Source organism: Peromyscus eremicus, chromosome 3, assembly GCF_949786415.1.
Source record: "Peromyscus eremicus chromosome 3, PerEre_H2_v1, whole genome shotgun sequence".
Taxonomy (NCBI): Eukaryota; Metazoa; Chordata; class Mammalia; order Rodentia; family Cricetidae; genus Peromyscus; species Peromyscus eremicus.
Window position 1 is genome coordinate 95341386 of NC_081418.1, and position 23957 is coordinate 95365342.

General features: G+C 50.4%; 1 protein-coding gene across 1 annotated transcript in view; it reads right to left on the bottom strand.

The window, feature by feature from the left end:
* Window positions 1-23957, bottom strand: part of Tet3 (tet methylcytosine dioxygenase 3) — a 101216-nt gene that overhangs the window by 71213 nt on the left and 6046 nt on the right. The window contains exon 2 of the mRNA XM_059258055.1: window positions 15327-15383. Coding sequence (XP_059114038.1) covers window positions 15327-15383 — 57 coding nt within the window. The remainder of the gene's footprint in view (window positions 1-15326; window positions 15384-23957) is intronic.

Below are 23957 nucleotides of genomic sequence, written 5' to 3' on the forward strand. Positions count from 1 at the left end.
AGCTTGGCAGAGAAGGGGCAGGCAAAATGGCTCAGCATGTAAAACCTGCTGGCTGCTAAACCAGCGGAGTTGAGTTTGATCTCTGGGGTCAACATGGTGGAGGGAAACAGACTTCTAGAAGGTGTCCTCTGACCTCCCTGCATGTGCTCTGGCCCATACACAGAGATATTTAAAATTTTGTCTTTAAGAAGTTTGGCAGAAGAAAGGGAAACCCTTACTTAAAAGATGTTTCTATTATTTCCTGAGGTAAAGACTGGATGCCAACAATATATTAAGGTTTCAGTAATAAGATCACCACAAAATAAATACAAGAAAAAACCACATTCACAAATGAAAAACTACATATCCCAACTAAATGTAGTTAAAAAGAAAAAGACTTTTTATATCACTTTATCCAACTAGAAAACAGTATATCCAGTAAACATGTATGACTTTGATAATGGGGTAAAAAATTTCAATGAAGACATTAAGATGAAAAAGATTGTTCTAGAAAGATCAAAATATTAATGAGTTATAAATGGGGAAAAAAAATCAGAATACCTTTCTGCTTACCAGACTTTCCTTTTCTGCAATGAATTTACATTCTTTGTCACAAACGAGAAAAACTTTTAACTATTTCCAGAGTTTGGCCAGATCTGAAGTGTAACAGCTTTCACACTTAAAAGACTTTCGGCCCAAGCAAGCAGAATCCCTTTAAGCCAGCTCCCAGACCACCTGTTTCTCAAACTTCCAGGGGCATAGGAGTCACCAGCCTCCTACTGGCTATAAATGGGATCCACAGGTCTGACAGGGAAGGGGCTGATTTAACTTGAACTACCCTCTGAGAAGCCCCCTTCTGTGGCCCAATGAAGGTGAGCACAGACGAGAAGGGCCCAGGTGGCTGAGGAGCTAAGTAAACAGGGCTCTCACAGGCTGGCAGAGGACAGCAGTCTACACCCACCTCCCCCCCCCCCACCCCCCCGTGTGCACGGACAGGCTTGACCAGTCAGAGATCTAAGTCTCTGCTCTTCAAGTGTGCACAGGGAGGTAAAAGCAAGCAAGCTTCATCCTACAGGTAAGGCCCATCCTGAGTTGCCCAGCACCACCATGCCTCTGTCGGAATGTTTTCTGCCCTGGGAGGAAGCATTTGGATCTACTCCACAGGTTCACCAAGGTCCATCTGTTAGTTTCTGCTCTGCACCCTGAGGAGACAGCTCCTCCAGGGCTGGCAGGGATACAGCAGTGGCTGCCAGAAGAAGCCCCTGGCAGTCCTGGGGCCACCTGGCACACAGCATCTCACCCACTCAGGTGGACATGGAGATGGATCAAGGTGCTCACAGACAGGACAGGGTGGGGGCTCAGGACAGTACTCCCACCTCCTTCCCCGAACCCCAACATTCCTGAGTGTACCCTTGCTTTTGAGCTGTTCCCAAAGATTTAAAACAGGAGCAAAGGAGCTAGGGAAAACCTTTCTGGGTCTGCTGCCCTGCTGGAGAGATGAGTGGACAAGAAGAAAGGGCCTCCCAGACAATGGTTAAAGTGCTATACCCTGACAGACACAGGAAGCCAGCTAGTGGAGGAACAGAGGACCTGTGCACATCGACACCCCCACCTTCACCTTACACACATCAGACAGCCTGACCCCGGCTTCACCACAGTGGAAGCTCCCACATGTCAGCCTGTGGGCTCTACGTAGCTTCCTAGAGAGGAGGGTGCTTTGTTCATGTGCCACAGGAAATCTCGCATGGCTAGGCAAGGATGGTATCTCCATTGCCACCTTAGCTCTTGGGACAGCAGTGACCAGGACTTGAGGACTGGAGCTGATCAACTAGTGAGGGCACGGGACAAAGGGGCACACCAGTACAGCTGCATGAAGAAACTGTGCCTTTCCAGACTGGCAAGATTACTCAGTTGGGTAAGAGCACTTGCTGCCAAGCCTGACGATCTGAGTTCAATTCCCAGGACTCATGTCATAGAGCGAGAGAACCAACCTGTCCAGTGTCCTCTCACCTCCACCAACTAGCCTACATGTGCACATAGCAATTAAAAAGGAAAAAAAAAAATGCCTCTCATTCCCAATAGAAGCTTAAAATACAATGGCCATGGGAAGACTAGCATGCTGACAGGCAGGACCATCTGGGGGGACGGACTCCGGAACAGAACAGCAGGAAGTAAGACGCCACCCTGAGCAAGGTTCCTGGGCACAGAGCTGTGGCACGAGCACACCTCGCCAGCAGCCTCCCAAGCTCCGCTTCCTACCCTGGCGACGACTCCTCTCCTCTGCGGCCAGTGGAGGATTCATTTTTTTCTGTGTTACCTTTAGGCACCTGGGAACAAACAGCACAGGTCTCCCCAGGATTAGTACTGATCAGGGTGAGGACAAGAGGGTACCTGGTCATTATGGGTAATTATGAGGTACAGACGCCTCCCTGAAGTCTCCTGTGGGAAAACGGCCCAGGACCCTCTTCCCTGAAGAGACAGGGAGGGAAGGGTGCCCCATCTGTTACCCAGATCCCAGCCTCCAGGCCAGGAGCCAGAGCTGCCTCAGGCTCCACTCCTGGCCTTGGCCCAGGCAACACACTTTGAAGATGTGAAGCTCACTGTCTCTCGCACCAACGTGATCCCGCAAGCATTTATTAAAAGCATTTACTGCATGCTAGGCTTTGCGCCAGGTGCCGGGCATGTGAAACTGATGAGTACCCTACCACAAGGAACCTACGCCCGAGTACTACAGTATTGCCACCGAGGGACAGAGACGGGGAAGCACCCCAGACAGCTGATAAAACCCAGGCATCTCCAATGTGCCTTCAGCAATGAGCTAGAGGCACACAGCCGAGACCGAGAAGATGGCTCAGCCGGGAAGAGTGCCGGCTACGCAAGCAGGAAGGCCTGTGGTGAACTCCCCAGCACCCACACAGAACAGCCAGCTGTGGCCATGCGTGCCTCTAACCCGGTGCTGCGGGTCCAGAGGCAGGAAGACTGTTGGGGTCTGCTGGCTACCAGCCTACCCTGTGTCAAGGGAATAAGAGCAGACAGCCGATATCCTCCTCTGGCCTCTACAGACGCTCACACACATGTGAGTATACCACACACACACACACACACACACACACACACACACACACAGCAACAAAAGCCCACAGTGGCTAAGTGGCTCCGTTGTATGGAGCCTGCCTAGAAGCGGCGAGGCCCCCAGTCCAATCTTTAGCACAGTGCAGTGGAAAGCAGTGGGTTAAAAAAAAACAAAACCACAATCACAAGCCGGACAGTGGTGGCCACGCCTTTAATCCCAGCACCTGGAAGACAGAGGCAGGCAGATTTTGTGAGTTGGAGGCCAGCCTGGTCTACAGAGTGAGTTCCAGCACAGCCAGGACTACACAAAGAAACCCTATCTCGAAAAACTGGAAAAAAACCAAAAAAACAAACAAACAAAAAAACCCCACATTCCCAACGGCAATGATGATGAAGAATTTGTAACAGACACAGAGAAACTGCAAAGCTTTGGTAGAAACCCAGAAGGCTAAGGCAGAAAGATGAACTTCCCTGGGCATAGTGGTGCACAACTTTAATCCCAGCCAGTCTCAAAATCTGGGGGACAAGATACACTTCCCTCTGCCCTCAAATCTCCAAGTCCTCTAGGAGTCTAACTGAAAACACCCAACATTTCTCACAGAACTTGACACATCTTTTACAAGCTTATTTGGACAAAGAAATGAAAAAAAAAAGTAACAAAAAAAAATTAAAAACAGGGCTGGAGAGATGGCAAAGAGGTTAAGAGCACTGACTGTTCTTCCAAAGGACCTGGTTCAATTCCCAGCACCAACATGGCAGCTCACAACTGTCTGTAACTCCAGTTCCAGGAGATCCGAAATCCTCACACAGACATGCATGCAGGCAAAACACCAATGCACATAAAAAAGAAAAAAAATGTAAATACATTTTTAATTCATGTGTATCTGTGTGTGTGTGTGTGAACTTATGTGGTGTGTGGATGCCCACGAGGACAGAAGAGGGTATCAGATCCCTGAACCGATTAACAAACAGTTGTGAACCATCCACGTGAGAACTGAACTCGGGACTTCTGGAAGGGCAGTGAATATTCTCAGCCACTCTGAGCCATCTCTCCAGCCTCAGAAGGATTTTTTTTTTTTAAGGACTAAATTCTTGAATGAAAAACTGGTAATTGAAACAATAGAATAAACAGAACCAGAAAAACAAGTCAAGAGAACTGCAGAGGCCCTAGAATACCAATGAGTATGTGAAAGACTTCATGGAAATATGAACTGCTCAACAGACTAAAAACATACTAGGGATAGTGAGTTCTCTATATAAGTTCAATCCTTGCTTCATACCATATATAAAAATAAATTTCACCTTAGAAATGTGGAATTCAGGCGGTGGTAGCACATGCCTTTAATCCCAGCATTCGGGAGGCAGACGTAGGCGGATCGAGGCCTCACTACAGAGTGAGTTCCAGGATAGCCAGAGCTACACAGAGAAACCCCAACTCCAAAAAAACAAAAATAAAAACTGGAATTGTGAACATCTACCAAGGGGAAACAAGTTAAATTATATAAATCTCTATTATTAAAATCTCAGTGGCCATTTTTGTGGTTGCTTTTGAGAGCATCTTACTATATAGCTAGCCCAGGCTAGACTTGAACTCTTCATCTTCCTTGCTTTAGCTTCCTAAATGCCAGGATTACAGGTATGGGTCATCATGTCTACTTTCTGCAGAAAAGGCTAAGATAGACACACTGACATAGGAAGTGTCCTTAGCATATTTAGTAAATAAATGGGTATGGCCGAGGGGAAAAGTAATAAACTGTGAAGTGTTTAGTTACTACAAAGAATGGAGAAATAAGACCTGAGTTTCCAGTTATATGGTTTTATATTACTTGATGTCTTTAAATGGAAACGCACTATTTTAAAAGTTCAGAAATGGCCAGGCAAAGTGGCACACACCTTTAATCCCAGCAACCGAGAAGCATATGCCAGCCTGGTCTGTACAGAGAGATCCAAGACAGTCAGAGCTGCATAGAGATCTTGACACCCCCTCCCCCATTACCCCTGCTGATAAAAAATTCAAAACTGGGGCTGGAGAGATGGCTCAGTAGTTAAGAGCACTTATTGATCTTGCAGAAGAACTGGACCCAGTTCCCAGCACCCATGTGGTGCCTCCCAACCATCCAGAATTTTGGTTCAAGGATTCAGTGTTGTTCTCTGATCTTGGAGAGCACCAGGTACACCCATGGAGCATATCCTTACATGCAGGCAACACACACACGTATAAAACAAATCTAAACAACAACAACAAAAAAATGCAAAGTATGAAAAGAATCATGGTACAGAAGAAATGAAACACAGTTAACTGCATATACATTATGTGAATAATTTGAAAATGCATCACTGACAGAAAATACCTGGTAAGTGTTTATACCAACAGGCACAGGACAAATAAAAGCCAGAAAGCTAACACCCGTCTCTCAAGACACAAGGGAGCCTTTGTGAAGCAACAATAGCATGTCTGACTCCAAGATACCAAACCATATGGTTTCACACCAGCTTTTCAAATCCTAAAAGAATGGGATTATTTCAGCTATATTACTTAAAAGTGTACAAATGCATTAAAAAAAACTTCCCAATACATTGCATGAAGTTAATGTCACTCTATTACCGACACCTAATAATGAAAACACAAAGGCTACAAGTTAATCTCACAATTATACAAATCAGATAGTGTTAACATAAGTCATCTTATTGTTAAAAAAGACAAGAATACTATGTGATCTTCAAGCCATGCTCAAATGCTCAATAGACAAAATTAACTACTTCTAATGGGAAAAAATTAACACAGTGGAATGAGATCACTTCTTTCATATAAAGAAATCACATAACCCTAAGACCTCAATAATCCACAACACCATGCTTAAAGGCGAAACACTAGTCATTCACATTCAAGTGAGAAGGGAAACTATCACTAAAGAGAAAGATGTTCTCAAGCTAATAAGTACCTAGCAAACACATAACACAGGACCCATGTTCCCAGCTCCATCTATCATGAAATATCAGTTCCTGGGTCAAGCTCTCGGCCCGATGTAACCTGGCTACCTGACCGAACCCAGACTCGCCACTAGAACCAATGGACAGAACTCATGTGCAGCACGCTCCTAAATGACCTGGTGGCAGGTTGTCATCCAGGGTGAAGAGTTAAGGACATGGCACAGCTCCATTCACCCACACCACACTGGGCCATGGGGCAGGGAATAAGGTCTGAACTGTGAAGTTGCCAGCAATTCCCTGCCCTGCCATTCTCTTTCTTTCCCCCAAAGAATAGTTGTTATTGGTATAATTTTTAAAAAAAAATAGAATAAAGGGCCAGAAAGGGACATAGGCTTTTATTTTTAACTCCAGATTGGGTATTGGCATCAGCTTAAACACCCAGGTGGGAAACTAAAGTGGCTGAGAGAGCCACATGGAGTAGTGGCTTGCAAGGTCCCCTGCCCTGTGCCCTTCCACAGTGACACCTACCTGTGCCAGAGTAAAGCACACAGGTCTGGGAAAGTATTTAAAGGTAATTCCTGGCAGAGGCCAAGTTAAAGCCCTCCAGGCCCAAAGCCAGCATTTATTGCCACACTACGGCACACCCTGACTTTACTCAAGTGCCACAGAAATTCTGAACACCGCGAACAGGGCAAGAGTCATTTCTAGAGCCAGATGTTCATTACGTAAGGTGTGTTTGCGAGAATTTGCCATGCTGTACATGCTTTTCTTCCTATGTATGTACTAGACTTCAGTTAAGAGCTTAAACATTAAAATGCCACGCCTGCCTGCAGCCCTGGCACCCTGGAGGCAGAAACGGGGCCATCCATGGAGCAAGCTGGCGGCTGAGGAGCCAGACCAGCGAGCTCTAGATCCCAGTGAGGGGCTCTGACTCAATGTGTAAAGTAAACTTCAGACAACTTCGGCCTCCATATACATGCACACACACACACATACATACACCTGCAGAAAATGAGAACACACACACATTAAAAAAATAAGATTTCAAAAATTAAAGGCTGAGATGAGAAAATTCCATTTCTATGACCTGCTCCAGAGCCTCCTTCTGAACATCACACTTTAATCGCTGAGCTCACAGATCGGTCTCACGGGACAGGACGTTCAATCCTGTACAAAGTGTCTGATGATCTGATCTTAACTTTCCCAGACTCTCATTTGGGTGCAACCCACAGGTATGGGAGACACAGAGCCAAACCCTGACTGCACATTCTAACCGGCAGGAGAGCCTCAAGAAACGTCGGGTCTGCTGCACTCCACCAACCACATCAGAGTCTCTGCAGCCCAAACACCAACATCCCTTTTTGAAGAGCTGCTCAGATAATTCTAACATGGAGTAGGGGCCAAGAGCCGCTAAACTTGTTAAACCAGAGGGACTGGCTGTTGGAGACTCTCGAGACAAGCTGAAGCAAGGCCCTGCCTGTTTTGGTGGAAGCTGGGGTGGGAGTGTCCGGGGATGGCGTGTCCTGGCACCCACCCAGCTCCTCCTCCATATCCTACTTCCCCAGACCTCAGTCAGAGACCTAGTGGGGAGCTAAGGTATCATTCTAATACTGTGTGTGTGTGTGTGTGTGTGTGTGTGTGTGTGTGTGTGTGTGTGTGTATGTATGTATGTGTGTGTGTGTGTGTGTGTGTGTGTGTGTGTGTGTGTGTTTGCACTCCTGGGCACACAAATGTGGAACACACAAGTCTTTCTAAATAACTTTAGGGCCCATGAAGCTGGACACAGAACCCTGGGTTCTGGCTCCTAGCCAAGGACTTCAGACTGGACTCCTTGCCAGGACAGCCCCAAGACACACGCCACTGCAACCACACAACCCCAGAGCTAAGCCCTAACTACTACCCAGGGGCCAAATGATGCCTCTGGGAGCCCACAGATAGAAAACAGGAAACCAGTGAAAAATAATAGAAGGAGAGACCATAGGACAGAGGTAGGCAGAGAGCTCAACCAGGGGAGGAGACCAGATTCAGAGACATGGAATGAGGCCAGTGAGGAGGGAGAACCCACATGGTCACCTGCCAGCACTATTATCTGGGACCCCATGCCACCCTCCTCTGTCTACCTCAGTCTGGAATAGGAACCCGTACCCAACATAGGGCTTTCTTGGCCAGGCAGCCCCATGGATGATTCTGACCCAAAGAATCCTGGGTCATGTCATAAAGCACGTCCAGACTAGGGAGAGAACTATGCTTAAAGCATGAGGAACGGGAACAAGGGCAGACTGAAGTTCTGAAGAATGTCCTAGTTCGGAGAAGAGTGGGATAGAGAAACACTGAGAAAAACAGGTGGACAGCTCTCGGACGTGTTAGAGAGAGAAACCATACCTACGCTGCACAATCTATCAGGCTGATTAGAACACTTCAAAGATGGTTGAGTTGGGAAACGGTGTAGGTCCAGGGCTAAGTTATCTTGAGCCATCCTAGCCCCTAAATAGCCATCTGTTGACCCCCCACCCCCACCCCGTGACCGAACATCCTGTGACTACTGGGTACATTCTTTTGGAATATATGAGCACAACAGCTTCATCAACACCCAAGCCCGAGAATGTAATCAGACAGTATCCGAGACCCGCAGCAGAGATTTCCCCACCTCACTGCATCCTGCCTGCTCTTCCCACCAATGCATTGGTAGTGTTTTGATTTATGGCTTTGTTCAGGTTCTAAAAAGAACTTTATGGAACAGTTACCACATCGGGCCATGGAATTTGGGGTTACCTAAACCTGTGTCTCTGGGCCATGATCATTCATGTTTGGCTCCAGAATAAACTATGGCTTAGACCCTTTAAGGTGAGAACTGTGTTTTGTTTTATGTGGGCAGGGACATCTCCAGCTCCACCAAAAATCCATTCTCCTAAAGCCTGGGGACAGGGTACTAATGACTCATATTTTTGAAGACCTAGTCTCCCCTCTCCAGGACCAGGAGAGTCAGAAAGAATGTTCTGCACCCTGGCTGACCCTGGTCGAGCCAGCAGAGACACATGACTTAGTCTAAGGAATACTCCCGAGGTTTGCAGCAGCAGACCATACTCTCTGCCTACACCCCTTCTCAGGACCTCTGACAGGTGTGTCTGGCCTCCCTGCTGGTCCCCTTCTGCAGAGCAGCCAGCAGAGTTAGAGCTGGAACCTCCCTGAGGGATAGAAAGGCAGTCGACAGGCCAGGCAGCGGTCTCTCTAGTAACCTGTCTGCTTAGCAGGACTGGGAACAAAGCCCGTAGGCAGAACGAGTGTCCCTTTGGGATAAGCGTTCAAGACAAGACTGGATGCTGCAGAAGCAGGAAAGCAGAAGTCAGTCATCAGGGCAGAGCTAGGGAGCTCTCTGATCGGGACAAGCTGCAAGCCCTCTCAATGCCTTTGTTTCCAAGCAGAGCCCATGAGGTCAGGATTACTCATGAGGATGCGTGGGGGCGGGGCTCAGAAATCCAATTACTTAAGCACCAAGGGCACAAGAGTTCCTGGCCAGACACAGCCAGGATTTGCTTAGACCCTAATCCTCCTACACTTGGCATGTTGGCCCCTTAAGTAATATTTCTGCAGCAAGACAGTTTGGGCCCTTTTCTCTGGACAGCCAAGACAAAAAAATTCCTATTTTTACTTGAATGTTTAACAATGCTAACGAAAAGCTGGAGAGCCTCAGCTGGAGGGAGTAAGGCCAAGACGCTTCGACTCAAGCCACCAAGATGACTGGGAGGGTCCATCCTTACAGAAGTCACAGTAGAAGACCAGCCCCTGACAGGAAAGGGCTATACCTCTAGGTTAGTAAGGACCATCGTATGAAAGCCTAAAGAGCATTGCACAGCAAGTCCTGGGTTCCAGCCTCAGCATCACAACAACAAAAATAGCTTCAATGTTTTAAAACCATAAATGAAGTTGGACCTGATGAACAGGGCTGGAATCCTGACTACTCAGGAGACTAAGAAATAAAGATCCCAAGCTCAAGGCCTTCTGGGCTACAGAATAAATTCAAAAGCCATGGCAAAAAGAGGGCTGAAGATATTACAGTAGTAGATGGTTTTGGCACGTGTGAGGTCGAGTTCAGTCTCTAGTAATAGGCACACGCATACACACAAACTGGGGGGGGGGGGGGCGGCACACCCTTCAGGGGCCCATGTGGTTCAGACTTAACATCAGAGTCCTGAACATGCAGGAGGGATCTTTATCTACAGGAGCTGAGGTACAAGTAAGTCTTTTGGCTGCTCTAAGAGACTCTGCAACAAACGCAGCGTGAGCATGTGTGAGGAGGCAATGTCCAAAAGGGTGCGGAGACAGGCAAGCCAAGGACCCTACGCACTACCAGGAGCAGGTTCAAAGCAGTGCTGTCCACAGTCTGACCCAGTCCAGCATCAGACACACAGAAGTGTCTAGTTACAGGACATCCAAGAGCAAGAGCATGGAAACCGCCCTGCGGACAGCTCACAGGATGCTCTCAACAGTACCGAACACCCAAGGCAGGCTGCACAAGCTGTTAGCTAACTGTACAAAGTGGGACTGAGTCTTAGAAATTTAAAAAAAGGAGAAAACCTAAAAAGACAATCTGGTCTGTTTCTAGATTTAGTTTGAGGAAAACTAACTTTGGAAGGCAAACCCTCTGCTATACAGAGAGGAAAAGATGGCCAGGGAGGGACTCTAAGTGACTTTCTCTTCCCATAGTTAATGGCAAAGCCCGTGAGTAGAGGAAGAAACACTACTTGTTGCTCTCTCTCAGCCAGTTAAGCAGTAAAGTCTACAAAGACTCAAACTTTATTTTTTAAAGATGGGGCCTGATATAAACCAGGCTAACCTCAAACTAGCTACATAGTCAAGGATAACCTTGAACTCAGTCTACTACTCAAATGTGAGATTGCAGGCACACACCACTATATCCAGGTAACTGCTCACAAGGGGACTTTTCTGTTCTTTTTTGGCAGTGCTGGAGATAAATCTACAGCAGAGGCTTGACTAGGCCACATTGCAGCTCCAGAACACAAACGTTTTCAGACAGGGTCTTACTATGTAGCTCTGGCGGAACTTATGATGCAGACTAGGCTGGCCTCAACTCAATCGATCCCCTTGTCTGTGCCTCCCAAATGCTGGGGTGAAAGGTGCACACCACCACAACCAGGAGACCCTCACCCCTGAGGAGCTGGCTGCAAGCAGTTCCAAGTTCACATGAACAGCCCCGGGCGTAGTATTTTATCCGGCCTCCTCTGCATCTCAAACCCAACACCTTCTTTTCAAAAATCAAGCTTTCTTTCCACCTTATCCATTTCAGAACACAAGACCCTAATACATCACCACCAGATCCTGGAAGCACTCACAAACCTTAACAAGGCTGGCATGTTGATTTTTCATTCCAAGTCCCCTGAGGTTCAATAAGCCACAAAGAAAGCCTAGTACATCCAAGTGCACATGTGATGAGAAGTTTGATGTGTACAAGTTCATATGCCCCAAACGCAGTGGAGATCAAAGGTATTAAATGCATGAAAACGCACTGGCAATATTGGCTTTCCCACCTATAACTGAAGGAATTTAGTCCACATCTCTTAGGTCTAAGGGTTTTGTAAGACTCGAACAGTAACTTCTCTCTTCTGATTCTGTACTTAGTACCGGGACGCGGGAGTGCTCAGCAAATGTTGAGGAGACAAGGAATGGGAGATAAAAGTAGGCGGGGATGAGAACAGAGTCCTGGTTAGACTGCCAAGCTACAGGTTTTACTCCTGCAAGCCGTCCCTGTCCTGTTTGCACAGACTTCCTAGATTAGCCCAAGAGAAAGCCACCTCCTCCTCAGAAGCCTCTCAGATGCTGGGAACAGGGGGTCCTGCTGACTGCCAGATGTCTGGGTGTGGGAGGAAATGAGGCCAAAAGCCCAAGAGGTCAGGGATGGAAAAGAGGTCTTAAGAGGATTGGGAGACCCAAAAGCTGAGCCAAAACAAAGCCTCTGCCATACTCCCAGCTCCCGACCCCCCAGCCAGCCAAACCACTTGCCACAGCCTCCAGGGTATGGGAGGGAACTTGGCAAAACCACAAAGCCCATTTCTAGCAGAAACGTCCATCTGCAGCTAGAAGCAGATGAACACCCAAGCCCCTCCTCCTCACAAGCCCAGCAAGAGGCCAACAGAGCCATCACGGTGGGGTCTCAGAATGCAGCCCCAGGTCCCTGCACTGGGACAGACAGAAGACTCCCATTCCACCTTACACCATGTTGCCACAGTCCCTCCTCTTCTCTGACATTCATTCAAAACTGACTGACGGGGCTTGCCAAAGGGGTAGAGCCGAGCCCTGTGATTAACTCCAGCTCCCACCAAGCATGGGGAAGCCCTTTCTCCATTCTCCAACGTAAACCTGGCATCCCCTTGGCTGGTTCCTTTCCTGCTCCAGCACGACAGGCCCACCTGTTTTCAACTTTATTGCTGCTTGTAAATGACTCCAGAGAAGGGGACTCCTCTACCTTCCAAAGAGCTGAAGGGCAGGTGAACAGGACAGACAGGAGTGACCAAGAGTATCCAGAGAGTCAAGCAGCAGATTCTCAACAGGGCATTTTTGGGGTGGTCAAAAGGAGAGACAGAAGGCAGAGATCCTGGGCTCAGCACCAAAATAGTTTCCAGACATCCTTAGCCAGTGTAGTGCTCCCATGAGGCACAGCGTGGGAGCCCAAAAGCAGGGCAGCCTGGTGCTCCCGGCACTGGCCACTCTATCCTGGCAGCTGGGGGGAGGAGGTAGCAACAGGGTATTATGCTATGGCAGATTCCCTGGGCTACCGCGGGTAAATGACATGAAGCATAATACATAGTAAACTGACGACTTGCATTCACCGAGCTCCGCTCTGTGACCGTGCCAGGCACTGTTCACCCACACATCAGGATATTCCTGGCGGCATTAGCATACAAGGAGACACGCATTACTTCTTCTGGCTGCTGGACACCATTCACCCTTGGGGCTTACCGGTCCTGTGGGAACTTGTACACATACACACATGCATACATACTCCCTTTATGCTGACCACAAGAGGAGCTCTTCTACCATGACCTGATAATAGACTGGGTGGGCAAAACTCTCTCACCCCGCAACAGGCCACCTGAGAAAATCCAATGTGGAAAAAAGACAAAGCCAAAAGCAGGGGCTCAGACCTGAGTACTAGTGGCACCAAGGCTGCGAGGGAGCCATGGTTCTCAGACAGGCGGCTCAGCATCCACAAGCACACGCTCAGGGCGGGAGGAACCAAAGTCCTGTGCACAGGGAAGGGCAAGACCTAGGGACTTTCATAATGCTGGGGCTGGGGTACTAGGCTGGGGGGCCTCCAAAAGATCTTCAGACCAGATCCCGGGGCAGCACAACAGGTGGTGGACATAGAGCATACTAGCAGAGTGCAAGGACACAGGTCTGCTGAGGAGAGCCGTCACCACAGCAGCCAGGCAGGAGGGTGCTGGAGAGAACAAGCAGCCGAGGATGGAGGTACAGAAGGAGGGAGCTTCCCCCTCTCCCTGAGCCCATCTGTCTCCATCCTTTTGTCCTGCTTTCATGGGAGTTGGGGGACAGAAGAGTCTGCCTCAGAATCTTAACATCTCCAGTGCCCACACTTTTGAAACTGTGTACCCAGTGACTACAACTCCCCCAGTGAGCAGCGGGTGGCCAAAGGAAGCGGAGGTGGGAAACTGTGGGTTCTGGCTCCCCAGAAAAGACAGCAAGAGCAAAAGTCAGCCAATGAGAGGCCACAGCTCTCTCAGCAGCCCGTGCACAAACAGTATCACCGATGCTTCTGCTTGCCTGGGGGTCTCCCACGGTCCCTGCCAGATGACTACCAACAACTCCCCAGCCTCACCAAGGCATGCCAGCTCCCTCCGAGCTGAGGTCGCCTGGCTCTTCCTCCCTAAGAAACTGTTTCTGAAGCAAACCCATGTCCTTCTCTAAACACTTCCTTGGGAAGAGGCCAGGGACTAACCCTGGCCTTCAGATCCACCTTGTAAGCTAGCCCAGGAACCCCCAACCCACACAGGAAGCAGCAGAGCCCCACCCTGCCAGTGTCCACCACCCAGACAGGGAGGTGGCAGAGGGCCATTTCCAGCACCTGCTCAGAGCTTCCCACAGCTTTCCCAGGAAGTAGGAGGCAGCTTTGTAGGAACAGACTAAGAGCATGCTGGGACACTCACAGCTCACCCACCTGCTACCTAAGCAACCGGGCTCCCGGTTTCCTCCAAGCCAGGGAGAGCCCCGCTGGGCCTGGCCTGCCCACCTTTCCCCATACTCACTCCCAGTCTCTGCTCTCCAGAGACATCCACACTGTTTCTTCTGTCCCAGTGCCCCCCACCTCCCAGGCTAGAGGACACTGCTGAGTAATTCCAAACTTAAGGTGGGCCCCCGGCCCTGTAAACTGGGGCAAACTAGAAGGAAATCTACTGATCTGGTCCTCGCCAACCTAGAAGGATTAGTCATGGCTTCTCAGTGCTCCGATTCTCCCTGGACTCTCCATTCCCCCCTATCATATGCACCACCTTACCCTCTGAAAACCCACCTGGAATGGGTCAGAGTCCCTTTCTCTGCTTCCCCCACACCTGGGAACACTGCCTTCCCGGGCTCCCAGACACCAAATGGCACAGAACAACAGCAGACACCCGCTGGCTTCCTAGCCATGATGTTGCATCAGCCCCCACCCTACCCAAAATATCCTCACCCCCACCACCTCCTCTCCTCTATCCAGCCATCTCCATGGCGACAGCAGCATGACTAATGACACCCTATCAGCTTCGGAGTCAGGAGTGCAATTCTCCCTCTTACTGTCTTTCACCCCCCCCCCACTCCCCGCGACGCACCCCGGGGATTTCTGCAGATTGGATGCAAACCAACAGTGCCAGGGCCATTCTCCAGAGATTCCCAGAGGCAGGGACAGGGAGTAGGTTGCATGTCTTTAACACACACACAGGCACGCACGCGCGCGCGCGCGCGCACACACACACACACACACACACACACAGTTCAACAAACCAAAATCCAACTGCACCCAAACCATCCAGCTGAGAAAGCAAAAAGAATCCAAACAAAACCCACACAGGCCTGAGAATTCATTGGCCGCCCACACTCCCGCCGCCCCTCCCCCTCAGCTGCTGCTACACACACACACACACACACACACACACACACACACACACAGTGTGAGATTAAAGAATCACCAGAGGAGACCCTTTATTTATATCCAATCCAGTCCAACACTTCACCCCCACCGCGCGCGCGCCCACGCACACACGTAAACGTATACATACACACACACACATATACACATACACACGCACACGCACGCACGCAAGCACGCAGGGTACCTTGACAGTCGCCCCTTGTGCCCAAGGCCCCGTTCCTTCACCAGCCTTTATTTCCACCTGCAAAAGAAGCCAAAGACACTGGTGAGGCGGACTGGTGGCAGGCAAGCAGCAAAGCAGTCCTGCACAGGCCCCGGCGCACTGGAGAGGAAAGGGCCGGGGAAGAAAAGGCTGGACGGGACCATCTTCCTGCTCCAGCTGCCTCCCGAGCGCGGATGGGCCCTGCGCCTTCCAGTGTTTTGTTTTCCTGCTCGGTTCCCGGGTCTCTCAAGATCCAGGGTCCCCGCTCCCGGCCTGCACGCGGCCTCCCCTCCCCTCCAGGCCCTGTGCTCTACCTCGGCCGGCCTCCTCTACTGCATCGGCCGCCGCCGGGCCTCCCATTATCCCCGCCGAGGGAGCGCACCGAGGGAGGCACTGCAGAGGCGGCGGCCAGCTGCCGGCTGCTCCCGCCCCGCCAGGCTGGTGTGCGAGGGGGCGGCGCGCGCGCCAGCCAATCCCGCGCCTGGCCCTCCCCGTTAAGGACCTGCCCAGCAGCCAGGCGGGGGCCGTGGTAGAGGAAGCCATAGCCACAAGGACTGCTTCCTAGGCAGGCCGGGGATCCCGGGGCACCCCCCCATCAGGCAACAAGCACAAGGCGTCCCCTGCACCTCCGGCGGCGGGTGCACCCGGAGTACCGCGGAACGCAGGTACCCCACACGGGCCACTCTCCAGCCGGCCAAGAGCTGGAGCTTCAGTCCTCCAAGGAGAATTCAGGGTAGCAGGAGCTACACACTCACACACTCACACACACACACACACACACACACACACACACACACACACACACCCGCGCTCTGCAGACTGCAGATGAGTGGAGTAACTTACCGAAGGTGACACCGCTGGAACTCAGCGGAGCTCAAACTCCCTGCCAGGTCTGTCCTCCCTGAAGACCGTACCCCTTCGCCATTCTGTAGCTCTCCTGCCCTGCCCTCTTGTACCCCACTCGGGAAAATGGGCTGTAGCCCATACTTCCTGCGCTCCCCCAAGTCATCTGTGCCCTCCCTGGCACCCACCTCACTACCCTAAGATCACTCCCGACCGTGATCGTCATGTGGTAGTCTCTCCTGGAGAGGCTCTACCAGGTGCCCCTTCCAAAGACCCCCTGGGCTCCCAGAAATCAAGAGTTCCAGTACAGTCCCCTAACTCCAAACATACCAAGGGTGCAAAGGCCGGGAGACCGAAGGGGTGAGGGGGACGGCAAAGTCCTAGCAATTCACATTCCTGTATTAAATTCCCAGGCACCTCTTCCGTCTATTCCATCCCTGAGAGGGAACATAACATCCAGGCTGCTACCTCACATACACTTTAGTACCCACATATCCTGTTCCTAGCCGGTGGTAACTTACCTCTCTAAGCCTCTCTTTTCTCATCTGTAGAATGGAACCAGCAGCCATTTCACACAGCTGTGAGGCCCTGCGAAGGCACCCAGCCAGCTTCCCGGCACAAGGTAGGTGCTGCTGCCTTGCAGCCCTCTACATTTCTGCCGGAGCTCAGGGTGCTTTCTCATTCTCACAGATGAATAAGCTGAGGCCTGAGAGAAGTGACTCACAGACGAGCGCCCCTGCTTTAGTGACTCGCTCTATTACCCACTCCACCACAGATGCATAATTGCGCCCCACCCCAGGGCCCCCGGGGGGTACTCAGAACCAGAAAAGCCGCCTTAGGAGAAGGGCAAGCCTGCCTCTGATGAGGCAGCTTCAGGGCTCACACTTGCCTCCTCTTTGGGACAAAGGGCAACCTTACTAGGTCCCTCCCAGAGCAGGAAGGCAGGCAGATGCCAAGACAGAGTGAGGGACAACGGCAGGGGTTTTTGTTTTGGGTTTTTTTTTGGGGGGGGGGGGTTTGTTTGTTTGTTTTTGTGTTTTTGAGACAGTCCCTCTGTGTAACAGCCCTGGCTATCCTGGAACTTGCTCTGTAGTCCCGGCTGGCCTCTAATTGCCTGGTTCAAATCCACCTGCCTCTGCCTCCCAAGTACTGGGATTAAAGGTGTGCCCCACCACCGCCGGGCTGTGTTTGTGTCTTTTGACTCACATCACTGACCAGCCTCAGTGAATCCTTCTTTCTCTTGGTTCCCTAAAGCCCCGTGTTACAGACCCATGTACCCGACAGAGACAAACACAACTCGGACAGTATCAATTAATACTATGGCTGCCACCGTGTATCAGGCCCCTGCTACGCAGCAGGTCCCAGCAGGTCCCGTGCCAACCACGCTGTAGTATCTCATTTTACCTACTCTACACATTTTTTTGGGGGGGTGGAGGGGGAAGAGTCTTAGAGATGTTGAACAATTTGTCCTTCAAAATTAGTGGGCTGGAATTCAAACCCAGCCCCTTCCCACCCTCTTTACCCCCCTTTCTCTGCCAAGCCCAGGGAGATATGAAGACAACTGGGTCACTTAAAGTGACCACTTCCTGTCAAACAGATCTGAGAATACTAATGTTTTCACTCTTCCCAAAGCTGCTTCCTGACCCCTCCCCCGCATGCTAATGTACTGCATGGCTGAATCCAAACAGTGCTTCCCCTCTGCCAGGTCCTCAGTCACCAAGCCTTTCCCAGTATTAGCCAGGCTCCTCCCTGTCCTCAAGAACAACATACTGCCTCTTCTGGAGCGCCAGTCACATCCAAGCAGTTATTTATTTACAGTCCTTCCCCCACGTGGGTGGGGCCCTGTCTTCCCTGCTTTCCTGGGCTCTACACAGAACTGGAATGTGCTGAGCTGCGGTCTACCTCCGGAGCGTGGAGTAGCAGAGGGCTGGACACTGAGATGGTGAGTCTCCTCTCCTGGTCAGGCTTCTAGATGAAGTCCCCAAAGGCAGGCAGGAGTGGAGGGGTGGGGCCGGGGTAGCATCCACTCTCCTGGAAAGGCAGGACCTACCACTGTGGACTATGGACCAGCATGCCTCTTTCTTACAGCTTATGGGAACTCTGAGTTCACCCCATCTCCCCCTGCTAACTCTCTGCTCCCCCAACTTCAGGTACCCACCCTGCCCTCCAGCAGCCCTTGGCTAAACCAAGGGAGCACGTGGCCCCCGAGGCAGCCTGCTTGTTCCCATTCTCATCCCACTGCAGCCCACCTCGAGAGTGATGTCCGTCAGAGACACGTGCCAGGGCCACTGAGACAGAACAGATCTTTTCCTTACCTGACATCTTTCTCCTCTCTCTAGGCCCCTCTCGCTACATGTGAGCCTCCCTGGGACCAACTGCGAGGTACTTGGAATTCCTCTGCATAAGGACAAGGATCCCTCCCTAATTTCCATCTGGATCTCCCAGTCTCCACCATACTGGCTGCAGGAGTGGGGGCCACAGAGAAGGTCAACAGGGAACTTGCTGAAACACACTGAAAAACCTCAAGAACATGGCCATCCATAGACCAGACTCCACACGGACGAACAGGAACTCAGACACACCCAGACACACTGGGCAGGGAGACTGCAAAGGAACCAAGCCCCAAGCCTGTGCAGCCCCACAAATGGGGACACAATTTCCATACCCACTCTACAGACAGACAATAGAGTCCTAGACACCCTGCCCCAGACCACACAGCCGGAAATGACCCAGCAGCACTCCTGCTAGCCTTTCTTTCCCTCACAGTGGTATACTCAAGGGCTACTGTGGCTAGTCCTCCAATGCTCAAGTCCATCTACCTCTTCCAGAGGGAACAGGGAACCGGAGACAGGTCTCTTCTCTCCCTCGCCTTGTCCTGAACAAGGCTTGTCTGCACAGGGTTTTTCCTTCCTTGCTCAGTTGAAGCCCACTTCCTCCAGGAAGCCTTCTCTGGTTACCTCCGCTGGTTGCTAGTCCATAACACTTCTAACATTTCTCTTAACACCTGAGGTTTGTCTCTGTGTATGTGTCCTGCCTCCCCAACCAGAATGCCTGCAGCCCTGACTCTCCAAGGTACCCAACACTGAAGGCACTAGGAATTGACGGTGGGGAAACCTGTGACCTCCTCCTCTCTCCATCACACAAAGGATCCTGCCAAAAACCTAACACCCCCTCCACCCTTGCAGCCTGTTTCCTGGTGTCCACGCATCAATTTCCACCCAAGTAATTGCAGCCCATCACACATACATCATCCTCTATATTTGAAACTCTTCGAGGTTGTCATGGGAACTGCCTTCGCCTTCATTCACTGATCAGACCTCACAATTAGCTTTGGCAGCGGAAGTCTGTCAATGGCAGTCACCAGGAGGAGGAAGCAGAGGAGGAGCAGAGAAAAAAAGATGCTCCTCCTTGGAGGGACGGCAGAATGAGATGCAAGGAAGGTACCACTGGTGTCCTGATGGACAAAGAGGCAGCCCCAACACCCACCCCTCACTTCCACTCTGACCAATACGGTGCACACACTGAGCCCCTGGCAGGTAGTGCCACTCTGCCTGTACTCTGCCTGTACTCCACACCTCCTCTCAGTGGGTCTTACCCCTCCTAATGCTACAACCCTTTCATACAGGTCTTCAGGATGTGGTGACCCCCCCATCATAAAATTATCTCATTGCTACTTCATAAATGTAATTTTGCTACTGTTATGAATCATAAGGTAAATATCTGATACGCAACCCCCAAGGGGGTTACGACCCACAGGTTGAGAACCACTGTCCTAGAGGCTTAGGAGAAGGTGTTGTACTGTTAGGGTCAAATTCAACTGTCTTTTGGACCACCAAATGTTCCAGGACCCACTCAAATAACAGGGGACTATTTGACGCTACGGAAACAAGATGCAGAGTGCCTCAGAACCCCAGGGCGGCCTGGAGGAAGACTTCCAAGAGTAACTAACGCATTCAACCTCCCTCAAGGATCTGTGAGCACCCTCGGGTATGCCAGCAGCCTGCCTGAATCTTTCGACACCTCTGCCATCGGCCTCAAGCGGTCCAGGCACAGCAGAGTCGGAGTCCTCCTCAATCCTTCACAAGCCTCTACATCCCAACTCTCAAGGCCTATCCCTTCCCTTCCCAGTTGGTCTGCAAGAAGCCCAAGAGTGACTAAGGCTAGACTCTGTCCTCAAGGCACTCCTCCCTTCCAGGTTTCTAACAGCATTCTGGTAAGAAAATGTTGCCTTGGGAGAGGTTTGCTGGATTGGTCTAGCTACAGGTTAAAGCGTATGACCTTGATTCTGGAAACTGAGGCAGCACCACAGAGGCGCTGTACTTCTCCAGGGAGAGGGACATTGTAGGTCCTGGGACCCAGGAAGCACTCCAGATGGTATGTGTCTTCCTGTTCTAGTGCCAGCTCTTTTCACCCCCTCCCTGCATCACCTCACCCCACCCCACCCAGGCCTCAAGCAAGAGCCTGCCACCGCTCTCTTCTAGAGTGCCAGAATCATTCCTGGCATCTTTGGGGGGAACTGATTTCCCTCTGTAAGGAGCAGATCAATAAAAGCATAAAGACAGGTAAGACCAGCCCAGCCGTCTCCCTGACATAATCAGAAGTGGAACTATAGTCCAGTACCGGGCCACTTGTTTTGACCCAGCTTCTTCGTGTCCCCTCCTGAGACTTCCCCTGACAAGAGGAGCAGTGGGGTATAGACACCCAGTCTCACCAATGCCTTTAAGATTGCCAGTGACATTCCCATCCTATATTCTGAGACCCTGGAGTCGCTGTGCCAGCAGCAGTGGGAGGCATGTAACCTGTCCACTAACTCCCCCGGGCACAGCAATGCTGGAACTCCAAGTCAGTGCAGCAGTTCAAACAGAACCATCTGAGAACCCGGCCCACCTCTTGTGTTACTTGAAGCAATCAGCAACCCCCAGACCTGAGTTCACCTGGAAGGCAACTGAGGATCCCACACGGAGCTGCTTTCCCAGCCGCCCGTGCCCCACCCCTGCCTCAGTAATTAGAAGAAACTCAGGCTGTCAACTTCTTATGCAAGTAGACAAGGCCACCAAAGTGTACACAGTCCAGGAGTGCCGGCAGTCTTCGCCCCACACAGATCACAAGGCAGAGGCCTGTAGCAACCCTAACACACTCTTCCAGAACAGCCAGCTGGAACACGGGGTACACAAAGGTAAGGGGGTCTCCTCCTCTAACATCCTCTCTTCCCGAGCACTCGTCTTTCTCCACAGGCAAAGAAGGGGTGGAGTCTAGACACTTGAGTCCCACTGGAGTCAGCCCATCTACCACCACACTGCCTTCTCCAGGAGACAGCCTAAGGCAGAGGGCTGACTCTGGGCCGGGCTCGTGAACAAGTATGTGCAGGACCAGAAGTTAACATGAACAAGGTTCACAGAGGCTTTGATCAGCACTATGGGGGGAGGGTCCCTGTGGGGAACCACACCTTACACCCACTGTGTTCCAAAGAAATCCATGGCCATGCCTTTAAGAATGAGTTCTAAGCCGGGCAGTGGTGGCGCACGCCTTTAATCCCAGCACTCAGGAGGCAGAGGCAGGCAGATCTTTGTGAGTTCGAGGCCAGCCTGGACTACCAAGTGAGTTCCAGGAAAGGCGCAAAGCTACACAGAGAAACCCGGTCTCGAAAAACCAAAAAAAAAAAAGTTCTGTAGTAGGTTAGAATCCAGGAGAGCATTGTTCTCTTCCCTACCATGGCTATGAGCCATGATCCCCAACCTGAAAGAGGTTATGGTAAGGACGGATCTGGGGACCGCATAGGGACATCCTATGTCCAGCTCATAGCTCTGCCCAATAGATCTTCTATAGCAGTAACTTTTAGAGCCAGGGTATTAGTATATAGCTGAGACTGGCCTGGAACTCATCAAGTAAGAGGCTGGACTACATAAAGAGTTAAGCCAGACTCTAACTGAATGTTTTCTGCCTTTTTCTCCCAAGTGCTGGGATTACAGGTATAAGCCCCCACTTCCAGCGAAGAACATTCTTTATCTGCACCGTCCAAGAACCATTAGCCATGTGCAGCTAATTAGAAGGTAGCTATTGTGCCCATTACTGTATTTAATTTTAATTTAAATAGCAGTCCATGGCTTATGGGTCTCACATTGGATGGCTCAGGTAAGTCACGCTTTTAAAATCTAGGGTGGCCATGAACATTCTTGAGAATGTACTAAAAACCATATACCATCTCCCCAAAGATACACTGTCACACTTTCATGAGACATTCAGCTGAACCTTTCAGAAAGCTCACAAACCTGACCTCAACCCAGACCTGAGACTAACTGCAGTTACAGGATAAAGTCTAGGGCTTGGGGTGTAGCTCGGTCATAAAGCACTTACTTGCCTAAAGTATTTGAGGTCTAATCCCCAGCATGACCAAAAAAAAAAAAAAAAAAACTGTGGAGTGGTTCCATTTAGTAAAGTGCTTGCTGCACAAATGTAAGGACCTGAGTTGTGATCCCCAGCACCCATGGAAAAGCCCAGCATAGTGGGTGCTGTAATTCCAGCACCCGAAAGGTGGAGACAGAAGGATCCCTGAGGCTGAATCTGCAAACTCAGTGGAAGACTGTCTCAAAACAACGAAGGTTAGGCTGGAAAGATGGCTCAATGGTTAAGAGCACTAGCTGTCCTTGCAAAAGACACAGGTTCAATTCCTAGCACTCACATGGCGGCTAACAACTATCTGTAACTCTAGTTCCAGGGGACCTGACTGCCTCTTATGGCCTCTATACATGATGTACATAAATATATGTAAGCAAAATGCCCATATACATAAAGATCTGTGTGTGTGTGTGTGTGTGTGTGCGCGCATATTTTTTTTTAAACAAGATGGACAGGTCATGGTGGCAAGAGACAAAAGGGTCTCTGCATTCAAGGCCAACCTGGTCTACATAATGAATTCCAGGCCAACCATGACTATACACAGTGGGTGACTGTCTCTAAAATAGAAGGTAGACAGCAATTGAGGAAGACACTCAGTATTGATCACTGGCCGCCACACACGTGCATACACACACAGACACACAAAGATATACGTACACACAAATTAAGTATAAAATGTGACCAAAAATGTTATGGCCCAGGTTAGATATTTCTTCTGCAATAAAGCTGTCTAAGGAATATGAAGATACACCTGCTGTTACACTTCCCACAGACCAGAGGGATCTCTCACTCCAAAGGATGCCTTCATAATGTATCACCAGTCTGCAGAGCCCAGCCTCTATCCAGAACCATGCCGGCACAGGAAACAGGGCAGCCCTCAGGCTAGCTCAGCAGTGTAGGGGAAACTGTAAACACATTTTTTTTTTCCTAACACTGCTTCAGTCCAGCCTGCTTAGAACCTACTAACAGAAGGTCTGCAGCCTCCTCCACAGGAAGGAATTGACTCCTCTTCCACACTCATTTGTAAACTGACTGGCCCTGCTTCCTCTGATTGTCCTATACGTAATCACCCTGACATATCTCAAGATAGGCTGACAAAATCCTATACAGAGTTTCAGGTCTCCCTATCTGATCAGGAAATCAAGGTTCCTCACATGTGCAGCTCTTTTTAAGAGAAGGTCCCAGGAGGACCGGAGAAATGGCCCATGGTTAGCATTTGTTCTTGCAGAGGACCCAGGTTCAATTCCTGGTGCTCAGGTGGTTTTAAAACCATCCATGACTCCAGTTCTACAGGGATCCAACACCCTCTTCTAACTCTTAAGGACACCAGGCATGCACATGATGCACAAACAGAGCACTCCTACCCATAAAATA